The 20,287-nt window shown below is 33.9% G+C and overlaps 1 protein-coding gene across 1 annotated transcript in view; it reads left to right on the forward strand.

Annotated features, from left to right (window-relative positions):
* LOC145256819 (uncharacterized) overlaps positions 1 to 20,287 on the forward strand; it is a 145,295-nt gene that overhangs the window by 72,954 nt on the left and 52,054 nt on the right. Inside the window, exons 3-4 of the mRNA XM_080115607.1 lie at positions 8,898 to 9,031; positions 15,289 to 15,431. Coding sequence (XP_079971733.1) covers positions 8,898 to 9,031; positions 15,289 to 15,431 — 277 coding nt within the window. The remainder of the gene's footprint in view (positions 1 to 8,897; positions 9,032 to 15,288; positions 15,432 to 20,287) is intronic.

Genomic DNA, 20,287 nt, shown 5'->3' on the forward strand with positions numbered 1-20,287 from the left:
CAGTATTAATGCCAGAGTCCCTCAGGGGTCCATCTCGGGCCCAACTCTCTTACTGATCTACATCAATGATCTTCCAAATCACATCCTAAGATCATTTGAAGACAGTTGTTCTGATGACATTACCATCTATTTCAACACCTCAAAGGCTGTAAATGACCAAGTTCGCTCTGATTCTCTCACCTCTGATATGGAGCATGTAGTTCAATGGGGAAAGAAGTGGCTGGTTACTTTTAATGCATCTAAAACCAAGCTTCTATCTTTATATCATCAACACTCTGATCTCCTATCTGGCATCAATTGAAATGAATGGCTTTCGTCTTGGGGAGGCTCCATGTTTTGACAAGCTTCTGGGCTGGAAAAATGGTGGGATCCTTCTAGCGCTCCAGTAGATATCTCACTGGTGATGTAATTCTCTACCTAAATAAGAGTCGGGTACATCGACAGATTGAGTACTGTTGCCACATCTGGGCAGGAGCTGCTGGAAAACTTATCATGCTTCGACAAAGTTCAATATAGACTTTGTAACCTGGTTTTCTCTTCCCTGTAACTGCTTTCCCACGGAAGAGACATTACAAGCCTGTCTTTACTCTGTCACTATTTTCATGGCAGATGCTTGTCTGAGTGTCAATCTATGGTCCCCTCTTGCCAGACTTTCATGAATAACACTTGTCTAGCTGAAACAACTGTCAATAATTTGCCCCACTCTTTTTCTGTGCCTAATCCTAAATGTAGATTCCATGAACAAAGCTTCTTTCTTAGAACTGCGTGCCCGTAGAACTCTCTTCCATTTTCCTGCTTTCCAGCTGACTACAATTTGATCATATTCAAGTCTAACATAAACAAATTCTTGATGAGCCATCCCCTTAAGTAATCCAATTCACCAAATTTCCACTACTAACGATTACAAGGATATTGTGCCATTGACTTCTGTACACTCATTAACCATTATCCTCGAGTGACCTTTGGGTCTTAATAAGTGGTGACTCCTATATAAAAAAAAAGGAAAAAGCTATAAAGGGTTATAGTGGCATTGGTTCGTTCTTATTGATTTATGCCTATTATTTTTTTTGAAGTGGGGGAGATAAGATTGTAATTCTGGAACAATCCCGGACTAATCCAAATGTCAAATTCCATTTGATTCAGTAACTTTTTTTTTTTTTTTTTTTTTTTTTACATGGGTGTCACCACTTATCAAGGCCCAGAGGCCACTCAAGGATAAGGGTTAATAGGTATACATTAGTCATTGTGATTTTAGCATAGTAAACAGTGGGAATTTTGTAACTTGGATTACTTAGGGGGACAATTCAATTAGAACTTGTTCACATTAGACTTTTTTTTTTTTTTTTTTTTTCATAGGTATCACCACATTATCAAGGCCAAGAGGCCACTCAAGGATAAGGGTTAAAGAGTGTACAGTAGAAATTGGACAATATAATAATCATTAGTAATGAAAATTTGTTAAATTTGATAACTTATATGGAACGGCTCATCAAGAACTTATTTACGTTAGACTTGAAGACAACCATATTGTAGTCAGCCGGAAAGCAGGAAAACGGAAGACAATTCCACAGGCGTGCAGTTCTAATAAAAAAGCTTTGTTCATGGAATCTACGTTTAGGTTTAGGCACAGATAAAGAGTGGGGGGAATTATTGATAGTGTTTACAGCTAGACGAGTGTTTCTTGTGAAAGTTTTGCGAGGGGGGACCATAGATTGAAGCTCAGTCGAACACTTTCTATGAAAATAACGATACATCAGAGACAAACTCGCAACATCTCTTCTGTGAGATAGAGGTTGCAAGGAAGAGAAAAGGACATCTCCTACGAGGCTACGAAGTATATTTTGAACACTATCAAGGCAGGACAAGTCCTTTCTAGCAGCTCCTGCCCAGATGTGGCAACAGTATTCCATCCTTGGACGTACCTGGCTCTTATATAAATAGAGAATTGCATCAGCAGTGAGATATCTACTGGATCGATAGAAAGATCCCACCATTTTTCCAGCGGCCTTGGCAACAGATTTGATATACGTGTTCCATTTAAGATCAGGAGTAATGGTCAAGCCCAGAAGCTTGTCAAAACTTGAGGCCACCTGAAGACGGGAGCCATTCATTTCAATTGATGCCAGATGGGGATCAGAATGTTGATGATGTAAAGAGAGAAGCTTGGTTTTAGATGCATTAAAAGTAACCAGCCACTCCTTTCCCCATTGTACTACATGCTCAAGATCAGAGGAGAGAGAATTGGAGAGAACTTGGTCGTTTACTGTCTTAGATGTGCTACCATAAATGGTAGTGTCGTCAGCATAAATGTCTACAAATGATGTAAGGATGTGATTTGGAAGATCATTAATGTAGATCAGGAAAAGAGTTGGGCCCAGGATGGACCCCTGAGGGACACCGGCATTAATACTGTGGGCTTCTGATTTTTGCCCCTCAACTACTACTCTTATGAACCTATCAGAAAGAAATGATTTAATAATTGAGAAGACATTTCCAGCTATACCATAGCTAGAGATCTTATGAAGTAAACCTTTATGCCATACCCTATCAAAGGCCTTAGATATGTCAAGAGCAATTGCCCTAGAAAGGTTGCCTCCGTCGAGAGATTTGCTAATCCTATGAGATATAACTGTAAGCACATCTGCTGTAGATCTAGCAGAACGGAAACCATATTGAGTGTCACTAAGAAGGTTATTTTTGTTGAGATGGTTGATTACTTCTGTATTTAACACAGATTCCAGCAACTTACTCATGACGCACAGGAGACTTATTGGCCTGTACTGAGAGGGAGATGAGCGATCACCTGAATTCTTAAATACAGGGCATACTGATGAAATTTTCCAGGGAGATGGGAAGCAATTCTCCTTAAGACAACGTTTAAATAGTTTTGTAAGTATGGGCGCTAGTTCAGGTTGAAGTTTTTTGAGTACTATAATTGGAATACCGTCCGGGCCAGTTGCTTTACTGGAATCAAGGTTTTTGATTAGCTTGGCAACATCACGTACAGATATACGTATATCACATAGTGTGTTTTCAGATACAGGAGGAAATATTGGGGGTTGGTGGCCTTGATCGCAAAAGGTAGAATTAGCTGCAAAGTTCTTGACAAAGAGTTTGGCTTTTTCTGATGCTGACGAGATTACCTCAGGTCCATTGATGATAGTTGGGATGGAGCACACGCTTCTGTTCAGAATTCTGTTTGCTATTTGTCAAAACTGGTGGGAACCAAGCCGCTGCTCAGCTACTTTGGACTTAACAGATTGAGCATACAACCACCTTGCGCTCTTTATTACTTTCTTACAATGGTTGCTGGCAGTCCTGAAAGCGGCTTTAGTTTCCATACATCTATTACGTTGGAAACAGTGGAAAAAGTGATTTCTGTGTGCAATGGCAGCAGCACATTCTGGAGAGAACCATGGCTGACTGTTAGGTTTTTGCTGAAACTTTTTCGAGGGTATGAAACGATCAATACCTACAATTAACCATTCCGTCAGGTCTAATACTATAGAGGACACATCCTTATCCGACAGACCAAAATATCTTGATGAAGTAAAAGCATTACATTACAGTACAAAATATGAGATATCTCCAAAAATAAAACAAAACCATATAAAAACTGCTAAATTACAAAATACAAACCACTGATTCAGAAGCAATTAAGTTATTGCTTATTCACCAAACCTGTTTTCCTGCTCTTATTTACTTATACTGCTTCCCTCTTTTTGGAAATTATAATTTCTCATTCTGTGACTAAGTGTAATGTTTAAATATAAGGCCTATACTAGCCACATGTATATTGTTACTGATGTATGTTACTAAAATAACTGGCACAAATGTTATTTCTAAATGTCTGTTTTAAATGGATAATGTTTTGCCTCCAAGAGGCCTTCCTGTCTGTTTTGCATGATAAACATTAAAAATCCTTATACTCTTAAATCTTCCGCAAATCCCTGTATATCTATATTGTATATTAATGCTGTATCCGGCTGACTACAATATGGTTGTGTTCAAGTCTAAAGTAAATAAGTTCTTGATGAGCCGTTCCATATAAGTTATTAAATTTACCAAATTTTCATTACTAATGATTACTATATTGACCAATTTCTACTGTACACTCTTTAACCCTTATCCTTGAGTGGCCTCTGGGCCTTGATAATGTGGTGATGCCTTTGTAAAAAAAAAAAAAAAAAAAAAAAAAAAAAATTCTTGTAGGTTATATCATCTCTCCTGTTTCAATTGGACAAAAAACTAATTGCTCTTCTACCCAAGCTGATATAAAATCAGATATTTTGCATGTACATTGGGAGGAGGGTTTATCTTCTGGTCCTAAACTTTAGTAGGCTGACTTTTTCAAAATCGATAAATACTAAACATCTATAGATTTCTATTGCTAAGGGATGCATTAGCTTAACCTATATTTATACTCTATAGAATATCTATAAAATAGATAACTAATAACCACAGTTTGTGCCAAGATTATAAGTGATCTGTATTAACTAGCAACTATATCTTTCTTTCATAAGATGGGATAAAGTACTAGTGATTATCTTTACTTGAAAACTAACACCTAAAGCACATTTCAAAACATAATTTTCCAATTAGTCACTAATCCACAAACCATATTTGATTTTTTTCTTAACCCTAGTAGATATTCACCTTTAATCTACACCCCCACACTCATACATACCTCCTTTAAAAACGTAACCAATCTTAATCCTATTCTGAGGAGTGTAACTTCAAAGCAGATACTAATTCTTTGATACTAACTCTATCAATCCTAACTATCAATGCGGGAGCATAGAAATACCTGGCTTTGAAACCAGGTGCAGGGAAAACCCTCTCAGTGTTCATGAACCAGTAGATCTGGTAAGGTTATCCATCTAGGATAAGAAAAACTCCAATTTGTAAACCTGTGCCACTGACCTCATACGTCTTGGCACCAAACAGGGGAGTGAGGCCTCCTCCTTCCTGGATGAAAACCTCCCTAGAGCTGGTGACTTGATCAATCTGCCTATCTATACTCCATACTCTTTCTTTGCCTATTAGCCAGGAGCAGAGGTGCGGCCACAAGGACTCATTAGAGATGTCAAGTGCTTAGCTTTGTTTCCTAAGTAGGGCAATGAATGCCGTCCCCCACATTTGCCTTATTCCCTTCCCCTATACCTAGGCATCTTGGGGGTGCTTATTTACCATATATGCGAACATGATTGGACTGGGCCACTCCTGTCGGACAGGTTTGAGGGTACTGGTTTGACAGTTACTTGTTAAAACTGGCAGTACAGGAGCCCTAACTCTTTGATAGCACTTAGAGCGGCTGTTCTATCATCAGTTGTGTAATATCGGTATATTTGTAGTGCCATGTCGCGCATGGAAAAGCACCCTGCACTCATTTCTGGTCGACATTCCAAGGCCACATTCCTGTGGATGAGGAGCCGGCTGATGGTCTACTCATGTTGCATGATGGTGGCTATGCAGATGCGTTTTGCCTAACACCTCAATCTAGATCTGAAACTACAAAATAGAATGAAATGACAGCTCAATCCAAAAAAATGTTCAAACCAGACACACACTCACGTCTCCTCCCTTGAGGCTTGCATTTACACATATCCTAGGACTTAGAATGAACTTATATGATGTAGAATCATTTCTCTTAGCAAACTCCCCGGATATCTTAGCACTAAGTGAAACTAACTTGCACTCCTCCATCCCCTTTAACATCTTTAACATGTCTGGTTATCTTCACTTTGTCATAAGAACTTTAACAGGAACGGACTTGGAGTCTATATTTGTAACATTGATTGTATGATTAGGCACTCATACAACACTGATTTGATGAAATATTGTCAAGTATAAATTTGCCAGGAAAAAGTGTTTTTTCAAGATGAGTTCTTAACATGTTTCTGATACAAGTTTTTTCTATTTTTTACATTTGTGACCAAAAATAAAGTAAAAAAGGCTATTTTAGGTGACAAAAGATTTCAAATCCTGATTTAAAACGGCATTTTCAGTTTTTGTGATGTTTCTTGGGCACAATTTGGGCTGATTGCCATTAGTAGTCTAAATAAATAGTCTAAAAAAAGCAATGAACCCAAGTCAAACTTCGTTGCTGGTATTTTATGCTTAATACAGCGGTATGTGGCAAGTGACAAAATGTTCCAGATTTTTGCAATTATTTTCTCATTTTTTCAATATAACTTGTGTGATATAAACTTTTTACCTCCAGCAATACTAAATGATCCTCATTTGATGAATAACTATCTCATTAGGCTACAAGAAATTATCCAATTTAAAAATACTTGCTAAGAATTTTTGACATTTGTGACTTTTTCTGGATTTTCTGAAAAATTATCGAATATGTAAAAAAAAAAAAAAAAGTTTTTTTGTTTTTTTTTTCGGAAATCCTAAATTAAAAATCTGGCGTATACAGAAGTTGCCTATCCATATAAGGAACATCTTCTATGAGTCAGATTTTCAATTTTGACCTTCAAAAAAGCATTTCGTTTTACATGGATGTTTTGACAAAAAGTGCCCAAAATTGAGCACTCCTGTATCTTGGGTCCATATATAATTTTTTTAAATTTTGTATTGAAATGATCAAATTTAAATTTCCCATAGAATATTGACCTAGAAATATGTACGATATGTAATGTCATTCTTGTTCAAAATCAGTAAATTTTGTTCTGAAGTGTGACTAAGATTTTAAAACATGTTGTATGAATGCCACTGTACCTGGAGACTATTGAATGTTTTGGGGTATTATTAGACAGGAACTTGAAAGTCTCTTCAGCAATAACAAACTGATAAAGAACACCACAAGCAAAGAACATCTTAAAAAAATACCAAAATTCTTACGCTTCAAAAACTCAAACACGACTTGGAATAAAATAATTATTTCATACACAAATAACTAATACACTGCACCTGGTAGATCTGTAATGACAAAATTCAATTGTAAAGTGAGTTTCAAAGAGTTCAAATTCTGTGTTTTTGTTTAACTACTCAAGGGTATCACACACTAGTCTGTCACAAATATTGCAATTTTCAAGACATTTTTGGAAAAATAGCAAATTTCGGGGTTTAAATAAACCAGAAAAGTGGTAATGCTAAGAGATATTTTTGATTTTGTTAAAGTTTCACCTTTTTTTTATTTAAAAAATCCAATAATTGTTTCAGTTAACCTTTTTCTTGCACTGCTTTGGAGGGCCAAGCGATTTTTTAAAAAGTGCTGCAGTGGCATATGAATTGGTGAAAACGAGGTCTTTCCTTTCATTTGGTGCCTTTCTAACTTATTTTTGGATTCCTTACCCTTGTAAACATACGTGGTTGAAATTTATGTCCAAGAGGATTATTTTTTTGCCTCTAAATTGCAATTTTCTGAAACATCTGGGTTCCAAAAACACCAATTTCTTATTTCTGAACCGAAACCAATCCTCTGAAAAAATGGGTTCCTTTATTCAAATATAGCTGAAAATGCAGATTTCTCTTAGTTATTACCTAAATTTTATGAGATGTTCATAAAAAAAAAAATCTGAGAGGGGGTGGTGTTTTTATAAAAGAATCAAACTACATTAATTTTAAACAAAAGTTTGTTTGTTTTTTTTATGAATAAACATAACTTCCAAAACTTAAGCTGACAACAGCTACTGCTGCTTAGGTAGTAATTATTAGTGCTACTATTTAAATTTTGTTGAAAACTGGTTACAATTTGAGGGAGACCCTATTTAAAACCATTTTGTACCCAAAGAGAAATGAACACAGAATTATAATTTTAATGCATGAAAAAAATGAAGACATTAATTTACTTGTTACTTGATTTGCGAAAAATATTTATTAAAATGTTCAAAACACTTATATATATATATATATATATATATATATATATATATATATATATATATTTTTTTTTTTAAGACAACAATAACAAAAAAAAAACAATTGAACCAATTTATTTCGTATTCTGACAATAAGTGAGATTGATGTTTTGTCTGTTTTCTAAATTTCATGACAAAATTTCTTATGGGGTAAAAAAAAAAAAAACTGATACAAAATGGCCATTTCATAGTGTTAACATTTTTATTATTACTTTCCTAAAAATTCCAAATATATTATGTAGGTTATTAAAGATATTCATTTCTGAACAAGATGGTGGTATTTTGAGGATTTAAATTGCTTTGGTTTCTGAAATATGACTATTTTAGAACTACTCTGAAATCTTGAAATATCCAAAATGATTTTATGGTCAGCAGGCTATTAAAATGATGTTTTAAAATTATTGTTTTAATAATTCAATTTACAGGTACAGACTTTGTGCATCTGTGCAAACAATATGCTCTTTCCCCATTTTTTATATATAAAATGGAAAACTCAAATTGTTTGTTTCAAATGACAAAACTGAAAATATTTGTCTCCCTCTTTTTTATTTTTTTTTTTTTTTATTTTTTTAAAGTATATTGTTCTCTAATATTGCATCTGTAAAATACCTCATTGTGTCATATTGTTTTTTTTTCTGTCTATCTAAATAGACAGAAAGGTAAGGCTGAATCTATTTTAGTTATAGTTTTTATACTTTTATGTGTTTATCAATTATAAACATCCACTTTTAAACAAGTGTAATTACTAAAGACAATGAGAAAGAATTCAAAATTTTATCTTTCTTGCAAATTTATCTTTCACAAAGTTGCTTATGTTTTTGGAATTTTAAAATGATCTGTAGAAATAGTTAGACTTCTCAATAGAATCAAAGAACAAATGTTGTTGTATTGCACATTTCATTAACATAATTATACACTTTTGATGTATTTATCAACTTGCATTTTATTTTTCAATTTATTTTTTTGTATCATTTATTACATCATTTATGTAATGGCTTATCAAATTTGTTTTGTTATTGTTTACAGGTTATTCAGAATTAATGCGATTGTTGATATACTCTGGATTTTGTCCTCGTCAGAAAGATCACTATGGTCAGACACCTCTGCACTTGGCTTGTATCAGCGGTAATCTCACAGCTGTCAAAGAGCTCTGTGAACAGGTTAGTGTTACCATATTTTCTCTTTTTCTAGATCTACAGCAGATGTGCTAACAGTTATATCTCATAGGATTAGTGAATCTCTCGACGGAGGCTTCCTTTCTAGAGCAATTGCTCTTGACATATCAAAGGCCTTTCATAGGGTATGGCATAAACATCTAGTCCACACAATCACAGTATAGCTGGAAATGTCTTTTCAATTATTAAATCATTTCTCTTTGATAGACTCATAAGAGTAGTGGTTGATGGGCAGAAATTAGATGTTCATAGTATTAATGCTGGAGTCCCTCAGGGGTCCATCCTAGGCCCAACTCTTTTCCTGATATATGATCTTCCAAATCACATCCTAAGATCATTCGTAGCACTACCATCTACGGCAACACTTCAAAGGCCATAAACGACCAAGTTATCTCTGATTCTGTCTCCTCTGATCTGGAGCATGTGATGCAATAGGGAAAAAGGTGGCTAGTTAATTTTAGTACATCTAAAACCAAGCTTCTATCTTTACATCATCAATGCTCTGATCCCCATCTGGCATCAATTGAAATGAATGGCTCTCATCTTGGGGAAGCTCCATGTTTTGACAAGCTTCTAGGTCTGACCTTTACTCTTGATCTTAAATGGAACATGCACATCAAATTCGTTGTTAAGGCTGCTAGAAAAATTGTGAGATTGTTCTACCACTTCAGTAAACATCTCACTGTTGATGCAATTCTTTACCTGTGTAAGAGCCAAGAACATCCAAGGATGGAGTACTGTTGTCACATCTGGGCAGGGCCCATAGAAGCAGCTTATCCTGCCTTGACAGTTCAAAATAGACTTTGCAGCGTTGTGGGGGATTTCAACCTTTTCTACAACCTCTTTCCCTATCATTACAAGCGTATGCTGTATTATCGTGGACATCGGCAATATTACATACCTAATGTGCTTCAATAAGTCATATCTTTTTTATTTGTTGGTCAATTTTTAAAAGAATTATATTGATGGAAAGCGAATAAAATAAGCATTTAATTTATTTTTCTTTTATGTGTTCAAAGCTTTTATGCTCCAAGTTAAAAATGAAAATCAGTAAAAAATGACAACAAAAAGGGAAACACTTTTTTCAATGTTTTCATTTTATATGTTACGTTTGGATATATATGCGCGGGGTTAAATTTGATTGGATATGGCTGAAATTTTACAGGCTATATAAAAAAAGAAGTCCCTTTTTGCTGGTGTTTGATTTTTATTTTTACGACCACAGGAAACAGTTACAACCGAGCAAAGTTGAAGAATATTTCAAAATTGATAAGATAAATCAACATATATCATCCATTTTCATATAGATAATAGTTTCAGAATTATTTTTATGTATAATATGTAAATATTTGATCATTATTAATTGCACAGAATTTTCTTTAAAATGTTATTTTTTTATAGAAATCAAACCCGCTTACAGAAAAAAACGGTTGCTAAGCGCATCATGTGCTGAGCACTCTCTTAAAAATAGAAAACTGTGTTTCTGCTTTCGTCTTACTAGACTAGTCATTTTTTATTCTGAGTTTGTCAATTTAAAAAAATGATTTAAGGTTTTCAAATTTGATTTCCAAACAATACTATTTTGTTGTTAATGCTTTTCGTACACATGCACTAAAAGCGTTAAAAAACAGCAAAATGTACATGCGTTTAACTTATTTGTACTTAAGGTAGAATTGTTTTTTAGCGGTCCAAAAAAACAAATAAGATACTTGTGCACTTATACTACTATGCTGAAATAATGTTATTTAGAAACCCATTCTTAACATGGGGATGGAAGGGTGCTTTTGTTAACTATTCTGTACTTTCACCTAACAATTTTGAATTTATTTTTAATTCAAGACCATTTTTTCAAATCAGTAAAACAAACCCATTTTTTTTGTTTTTTTAACTGAGGATATCGAATAATAATTAGGCGGTTCGATAAAAAATTTCATTGTGATGCATTTTGTAAATTTTTACCTTGTTTCCACCTTAATATTTTTCTTTAAAATAACTACCTTTAAAGGTTTTCGAGTATGCTGAAAACGAATATCGCATTTAAATTTTCCGCAAATAAGTAGCTTTCCGGATATTAAGCAATGTAATTTTTTATGTTATTGCTGGTGGCCATCTTGGTATGCACATTTGTGCATAGTTTCTCGGTGTTGTGTTTGCGCGCTTGCACATACCAAGATGGCCACCAGCGATAACATAAGAAATGACATTGCTTAATATCTGGAAAACTACTTATTTGCAGAAAATTTAAATGCAATATTCGTTTTCAGCATACCTATAGAAGTAATCATTTTAAATGTTAAGGTGGAAACAAGGTAAAAAATTACCGTTGTTTCCTGGTATCCTGGTACTGTGAAAGTTACATCAAGGATTAATGTAGAGTACGATTTAGGGGTATAATTTTGGCCTGAGAGAGGATTTACAAAATTGAAAATTGGAGTGGTTCCAAAATGCATAAGTTCTGGTCGACTATAGGAATTTCCATCTTTTACAGAAATCCAAAATCTTTATGAAAAATTTTCTTTGATTTATTTCTGAGAGTAATTCATATCTACTCAATTTTTTTTTCTTTGAAGGTAGTAGTAAATACCGGCCATGAATGCTCTTTAGGCATTCAATGGCTACACCCAAGATTAAGCTCTCCTTTGGTGAGGAGGCGGGGAAATGCCAGGTCTCAATAAAGCTATATTTAAATACCAGTATAATACTCAGTTTTGTTCATGAATAGACACCCACTGTATGATACTATGCGCCAGTTTAAAAAAAATTGAAATTTGTACATCTTAATGTATATTTCATGGCTTATGGTAAAGAGATACATCAGATTTGACTGCATAATCAGAAAGAGCACACAATTTTACATAAGAGTATCAAGTTTCATGAGAATAGCTTGAAAAATAAATAAATGGTGGTGAAATTACCGAATTTCTTGAAATATTGAGGTCCATAATTGAGCCCACTTTTCTAAAGAAAAATGTCCACGGAAAAGCCTAAATTTTGGCACTTAATTCTCATAACTTTTCAACTACTGATGGTATTTGCATAATTCAAATGGTTTTAAGCATCTTTTACATAACTCTTTTCCTGCAAGTTGATAAAATAACAATTATCTAAAAAGAAAAAATCAACTTGTAATGCTAATTTTCCACAGAAAAGACATTGTGAGCCTGTCTCTGTTTTATCATTATTTTCATGCCAAGTGCTTGTCTAGCTGAAACCACTCTCAATAATTTCCCCCACTTTGTATTTGTGCTTAAACCTAAATGTAGATTCCATGAATAAAGCTTCTTTCTTGTAACTGCATGCTTGTAGAACTCCTGCATTTTAACTAACTACAATGATTACTATGAAATTTTTCCATGGACTACTGTACACTCATTAACCCTTACCTCGAATGGCCTCTGGGCCTTGATAAGTGGTTAATATTTTATATAAAAAAGCTTTTTGATTATCCCTCTCCATCCAAATTCTTTAAGTAGGAAAAATAATGTTCAAATTTTGTAGTATATATGTTGAAAAACTTTACCTTTTTTGCTTGAATTGATTGGAATAGCAATTAAAACTTTACCTTTTTTGCTTGAATTGATTGGAATAGCAATTAAAACTTTACCTTTTTTGCTTGAATTGATTGGAATAGCAATTAAAACTTTACCTTTTTTGCTTGAATTGATTGGAATAGCAATTAAAACTTTACCTTTTTTGCTTGAATTGATTGGAATAGCAATTAAAACGTTGAATTTTTTTAAGTTCAAATGACCATTTTGAATGGTTTTTCTTTATAAAATGGAAAGTGACTGAAATGTTTAAGAAATTTTTTTTGATTTTTTAATTTATGCTATTCTATGCTTCTGTTCTAAATAGGTTAAATAAAAATAAGAACTCTTGCGCAAATACCTGCTAGGGACAATTATGGATGGAATGATTCCAATATTTTCCCTGATTCTGATACAATTACAGATTTCGATTCCAAAAGCGACTGTATAGCTAAATATTTACAACAAGTAAATATTTAACTATAGAGTTGTTTTTGTTTGGGAGAAGGAAGAGATGTTGGATTACTGTAAATACCTGTGTAATATGTGCATATACTTTTGGAAATGTAAAAATACACTTATAGGTGGATGAGCCATAGATTTTAGTTTTACTAGTAATTCAAAGCATACAAATATTTTTTTATTTTATCGTTCATACGAATAATGAGAAATAAGTTTTAAACCAAAATCGGAAAATAGACACAAAATTTTCTGATTCCCGATTCTGAATAATCGTCCCAACATTACAACTAGTAGTTAAAATTTGTAAGATTTTAAACAAAGCAAATGAAATTGATTTATAATTGGGAAGGAGGGTTTAAATAATAGTTTAACTAAAACGGAAAAGGAAATTGCTATGAAAGGGGGAGCTTATATAATAAAATATATTTGGCACCTTTGGCAGTACTCAAATGTGTATTTGAGGCCAGACCAGGTTGCCGACTTAACCACTATTCCACATGAACCAACTTGAAGATTAAAGCCAGTTTTTAAATGTTCTTTTCATGTAAAGCATAACGATTCCACTACGCATTCTCTCTATCTCCCTCCTCTGTCCTCTCTATTTTTTCTCTCTCTTGTTTCCTCATTTCCTTCTTTTTCTCTGTCAGTTTCCCCTCTTACTCTATCCATTTAGCTTTTATTTTCATGAAATAAAAAGACCAAGAACAACGTAAACAAAGACTCTTAATATCGAACATTTTACTCCATTACATCATCATTCATTCCAGCCAATGTGAAAGTATCATAAAAAATTTCTCAAATTTTTTTTCCAACTGATAGAAATAGTTGTAGATCTAAGTGTGAGAATAAAAATTCTGCATTTCTTTATTCATAACTGATCAAAAAATAAAAAAAATTAATCAGCATTAAATATTAAAATCTATCAGAAATATAAATTTTAGTTTAAGATTTTTAGAATATAGTCCATATAGTTTTGTTAAAGTATTTAAATGTCAATAAAAACTGAAGAACAAACTAACTTCAATTTATAAAAAAGGAATTATTTTGTAATCTGGCTATGAATATTGGAAAATTAAATCTTGTTTTGATCTTATAGATAAAAGAAAAGTCAATTTTCAACTTTTTTTTTTTTTAATGAGCTGTTCTTTGTTATCCCAATAACATTAATATATGAATGTGCGTAAATCCCTCGCTTGCAAAAAACCACCTTCTTCATCTGTTAGTGTATATTTGTATGCTGTAGATGCAAGAAGGGAGGCACATTAAGTGATAAATGCAGAGGAGGAGCTGACTTAAGTGCTATGACTGTTGTAGGTAAAGGGGGCGAATAATAATCTCTCTTTCTACTGTTATATATGTCCAAGTAACCTATATCTAAAATTTCAATTGTTTATACGCAAAATTGGCAGAGGAGTTTGGTAAAGTTCTTAAGTCAAATCGTTGAACTTTGACCCCTTAACAGCCAATTTTTTGTCCGAAAATGGATTACAAAGATTTTCCCAAATCTCCATACCCTGTATATCAAATTTCGTGTCTGTAGACTGGAAATTGACAGTTATTGTTCAGGAAATGTACACACAGAGACACTTTCACTTTTATAGATATATGCACATTTGGCTCATATTTTTGCTCATCTTCTATTTCTATTAGATATTTCAAACTATATATGTTTTGTATACTGTAAAACAACCTGAGAATAGTACCAAATTTATCTTGCAAAATTTAAGTTATATCCTTATAAGTTGGGCAATATGGCAATTTTAACTTTGGTATTGATTTTTTTTTTATACCATTTGTTTCTGATTCAATTTCATTTTTTTTCCCATTCATTTATTCTAAGAATAGCCATTCATTCTCTTGTTTATAATTAGTTATTGTATGTCTCGAATTATGCCACAATTTCAGTACAAAGGTGGATAACTTAGACTTGATCATTCGTTTTTGTAAGGAGTTAACTGTTGAATTGAAACCATTTTCAATCACTTGGAATCACTTATTTGTTAGATTAGTGATGTTTTCTCTAACATCGCTATTTCTGTCTTCTAATATTTAGTTTTACTGCTTCCTTTCATTCAAGATGTTTGCATATTCTGTTACTATTTCTGTTTTTTTTTTCTATTGAAGTTGATCTTCTGTTTTTGTCTGAATTGCCAAGCTGACATCACTTATGATCTCCAGAACAACTGTACATGTGACATTTGCACCTCAAAATGCTTTGACATTAATACTTGATCTGTTTTTCATGCTTTTAAGGATGGTGTTGAAATTGAGTTGCCTGATAAAAATGGTAAAACCCCCTTGATGTTGGCCATGGGTCGCAAACATGAAGCTGTGATATCTTATTTGAAGAGAGAAACCAAACAAAGAAAAAGTCTATTTCCAAGGTTTGACTTTTGGTGAGTAGCCTGTCATAAATAAGAATAACAAATCAACTTCAGAGTTCGTTTCACTTGAATGTATCTAGACTTTTTATTTATTGGTTTAGAACTCAGTAATTTTTAAAATTTAAATTATTTTCATTAATAATTTTTTTTTTATATATGATTTAGTTTTTCTCTGACGAGATCGTTTTTGGGTTATTTGATGTACTACAAAATGTTTTTTACATTATTGATGTAGTAAACAAAATATTGAAAATATTTCTAGTATTTTACTTATTTAAACAAAACTGAAACATGATAACTGAATTTAAGTCATATTTTAGAAATTGTACTATTCTCAAAGACATTGCAGATATTAGCTCCATGTGCAATACCTATTTGATCTGTCATTGCCAGCTAGTGTCTGATTGACACAGATCAGAATGAATGACCCAAGACAGTCTGTTTATATTAGCATTACCAACTAATATTTTTCATTAGACAATAGCAGAATTTTACACCCAATGAGATTAAACATGCCATTCTTCTCTTATTTATGAGCCAATTTTTAAAACGATTATACAAATGGTAAAAGAATAAAATAAATGATCCAATGACATTAATTTCATTTGTGTCTTAATTGACTTTGCTCCAAATTAAAAATAAAAAAATAAAAACTAACAAAAAGGAAACCATTTTTTGAATGTTTAAATTTCATGTTACATTTCGAATAAAATGTGCAGAGTTAAATTTGCTGAGAAGTTGCATATTGCTGAGATTTCTCGGCCTATTTATCTGTTTAGTTGACTGATTCAACTTAAATTTGATGTAGTTATCGCTGATAACTACATCTAGTCATTTTTTTTAACAAATTAACAAAAAATATTTTGAAATGGATAAGGCTTACATCATTAATTTTTTATATAGATTAATAGTTTCAAAATATTTTTATGTATATATGTAAATAATTGATAATATTTAATTGTGCTAATTTTCTTTTAAACATATATTGTAAATTTTCAATAAAAATGCAAACGCGCCAAACTGACTAAATTTGTGAATAACATGTTTTCCCTTTCTCTGACACACCATGACTGATAGCTATTTGTAGTGTGTGTGTGTGTGTGCGTGCGTGTGTATACTGGAAGTTCAGCCCTGCTTTGCTTGGGTCCTATGTATTGTTCATAACATGCTGTGCATATGTGTGTATATATATATATATATATAATAATTTTAGATGTAGGTTACAACTTTTTAATATATATATATATATATATATATATTAAAAAGTTGGATGCATGTCCTGGTAACCTACATCTAAAATTTCAAGTGTTTAGACCCAAAATTGGCGGAGGAGTTTGGTAGAGTCTGTAAAGTTCACTCAACTTTGATCTCTTGGCAACCAAATTTTTGACCAAAAACTGATTAAAAAAACTTGCTGCATGTCTGAATACTCTTTATGTAAAATTTCAAATGTTTAGACCAAAAATTTGCTGAATAGTTTGCTAGAGACTGCAAAGGTCAAATCTTTTGAACTTTGGCCCCTTGGCAGCCAAATTTTTGGTCAACAACCGATTAAAAAGCTTGTCCTATGTCTGAATACACTTTATGAAAAATTTCAAATATTTAGACCAAAAATTGGCTGAGTAATTTGGTAGAGACTGCAGAGGGCAATTTTAAAAAAAACTTTGATCCCAATTTTGAACCCTTAGCATTTATTGTTTTGGGCTCAAATCAAATTATAAAGTTTGATCCATGTCCAAAGAACCTATATCTAAAATTTGAAGTGTTTAGACCCAAAATTGTCAGGAGTTTGGTAGAGTTTTCAAAGGTCAAATCATTGAACTTTGACCCCTTAACAGCCAAATTTCTGGCCAAAACCGATCAAAAAGATTTTCCCAAATCTCAATACCCCTTATGTCAAATTCTGAGTCAACAAAAACCTAACAGCCAGCCATGGTTCTCCCCAGAATATGCTGCTGCCATAGTGCACAGAAATCACTTTTTCCATAGCTACCAACATAATAGATGCACTGAGACTAAAGCTGCTTTCAGGACTGTCAGCAACCACTGTAAAAGAGTAATAAAAAATGCAAGAGAGCTATATACTCGGTCCGTTAAATCCAAAGTAGCTGAGCAGCAGCTTGGTTCCCACCAGTTTTGGCAAATAGCAAACGGGATCCTGAAGGTGCGTTCTATCCGAACCATCATTAATGGACCTGAGGTCATCTCGTCAGCATCAGACAAACCCAAACTATTTGGCAAGAACTTTGCAGATAATTCTACCTTATGCGACTAAGGCCATCAACTCCCTGTATTTCCTCCTATAACAGACAACATGCTATACAACGTACAAATATCTATGTGTGAGGTCGCCAAACTAATTAAGAACCTTGATTCCAGTAAAGCAACTGACCCTGACTGCATTCCAATTATAGTGTTGAAAAAGCTTCAACCAGAACTTGTCCCCATACTTACAAAACTGTTTAACGTTGCCTTAAGGAGAAGTGCTTTCCAACACCCTGGAAAACCTCATCAGTATGCCCTGTATTAAGAATTCAGGTGATAAGTCATCTCCCTCTCAGTACAGACCAATAAGTCTTCTGTGTGTCATGAGTAAGCTGCTGGAATCCATATTAAATAGAGAAGTAGTCAACCACCTCAGCAAAAATAACCTTAGTGACACACAATATGGTTTCCGTTCTGCAAGATCTACAGCAGATGTGCTAACGGTTATATCTCATAGGATTAGTGAATCTCTCGACAAAGCCTTTGATAAGGTATAGCATAAAGGCTTACTTCACAAGATTTCCAGCTATGGTATAACTGGAAATGTTTAAACCGTTTCTCTCTGATAGGCTCATAAGAGTAGTGGTTGATGGGCAAAAATCAGAGGCCCACAGTATTAATGATGGAGTCCCTCTGGGGTCTATCCTGGGCCCAACTCTCTTCCTGATCTACATCAATGATCTCATATTGCTCAAAACACATACTTAAATTATTCGTTGACATCTATGCTGATGACATGGCCATTTATGGCAACACATCAAAGCCTGTAAATGACAAAGTTCTCTCTAATTCTCTCTCTTCTGATCTTGAGCGCGTGGTACAATGGGGGAAGAGGTGGCTGGTCACTTTTAATGCATCCAAAACCAAGCTTCTATCTTTACATCATCAACACTCTGATCCCCGTCTGTCATGAATTGAAATGGATGGCTCTCGTCTTGGAGAGGCTCCATGTTTTGACAAGCTTCTGGGTTTGACGTTTACTCCTGATCTGAAATGGAACGCGTACATCAAATCTGTTGCCAGGGATGCTGCGAAAATGGGGGGTTCTTCTACCGCTTCAGAAGATATCTCCCTACTGATGCAAGTCTCTATCTATATAGAAGCCAAGTACGTCCAAGGATGGAGTACTGCTGCACATCTGGGTAGGAGCTGCTAAAAACAGCCTATTCTGCCTTGACAGAGTACAAAATAGACTTCATGGCTTAGTGGGGGATGCCTTTTCTCTTCCCTGCAACCTCTCTCCCACAGAAGAGACATTGCGAGCCTGTCTTTGTTTTGTCGTTATTTCCATGGCAAGTGCTCGTCTGAGCTCCAATCTCTGGTCCCCCCCCTCGCCAATCTTTCATGAAAAACACCCGTCTAGCTGAAACCACTGTCAATAATTTTCCCCACTCTTTATCTGTGCCTAAATCCATGAACAAAGCTTCTTTCTTAGAAGTGCACGCCTGTGGAACTCTCTTTCGTTTGCCTGTTTCCCACCTGACTACAACTTGGATGTCTCCAAGTCCAACATAAACAAATTCCTGATGAACCGCCCCTTTATCAAAGACACTTTATCAAATCTCCAATACTAACGATTACTACGATACTATCCCATTGATTACTGTACATGCAATAACCCTTATCCCCGAGTAACTTCCGGGCCTTGATAAGTGATGACTTCCATATAAAAAAAAACAAAAAAAAAAAAAAACTGAAAATTGATAGTTATTGTGTAGGGAAATGTGCACACACAGAGATTTTCACTTATATATATAAATGATCTCTACTAAACTCTAATCAAGTTTTGGTTTTGAAACATGATATATAGGGAATTTTAACCTGTGGAACAAATTCAATTTGATTTTTAGCCAGTGAAAATAACTGCTAAGGGTCTCAATTAAAACAAATTGGAACTTGGCAGGTTTAAGTCTTCTTGAAGTGATCTTCTATTAGCAATACCAGACACCATAATGTTCAGCGCTGGACAAGGCGCACACTGCTATTTAATTTGACACTCATAGTTTTTAAATCAGTAATAAGTACATTTCTCCTACTTCCATCAAAATAAAACTTATATAACTAGATTCACAATAAAATTTACTTTAAAATAGTATTTTAATATTTTTGTTGTGATTTGTATATGCAAAGAAATCACTATTTAAATCCAACTATTAATGATGAAATCTGTCAGCATAGCATGCCCACTGGCAGTAGATCACTTTTTGCAAATAAAATAGAAGCAAAAGTTGTACCTGTCGACAATGTTTCTAGTTGTTTTAACTAATCAGGGAAAAGAATGGTCTTTGCTATGGAATTTAAACACAACACATATCCTTTCTCTTCCCTGCAACTCCTTTCCCACAGAAGAGACGTTGTGAGCTTGTCTATGCTTTATCATTATTTTCATGGCAAGTGCTTGTCTGAGTTCCAATCTATGGTCCCCTCTTGCCGAACTTTTAGGAAAAACACTCATCTAGCTGAAACCACTATCAATAATTTCTCATGCTCTTTATCTGTGCCTAAGCCATAACATAGATTCCATGAACAAAGCTTCTTTCTTAGAATTGTATGCCTGTAGAACTCTCTTCCATTCCTTTGCTTTCCAGCTGACTACAATATGG

Source organism: Euprymna scolopes, chromosome 3, assembly GCF_053919585.1.
Source record: "Euprymna scolopes isolate OS-2025 chromosome 3, ASM5391958v1, whole genome shotgun sequence".
In the NCBI taxonomy this organism is placed as follows: domain Eukaryota; kingdom Metazoa; phylum Mollusca; class Cephalopoda; order Sepiida; family Sepiolidae; genus Euprymna; species Euprymna scolopes.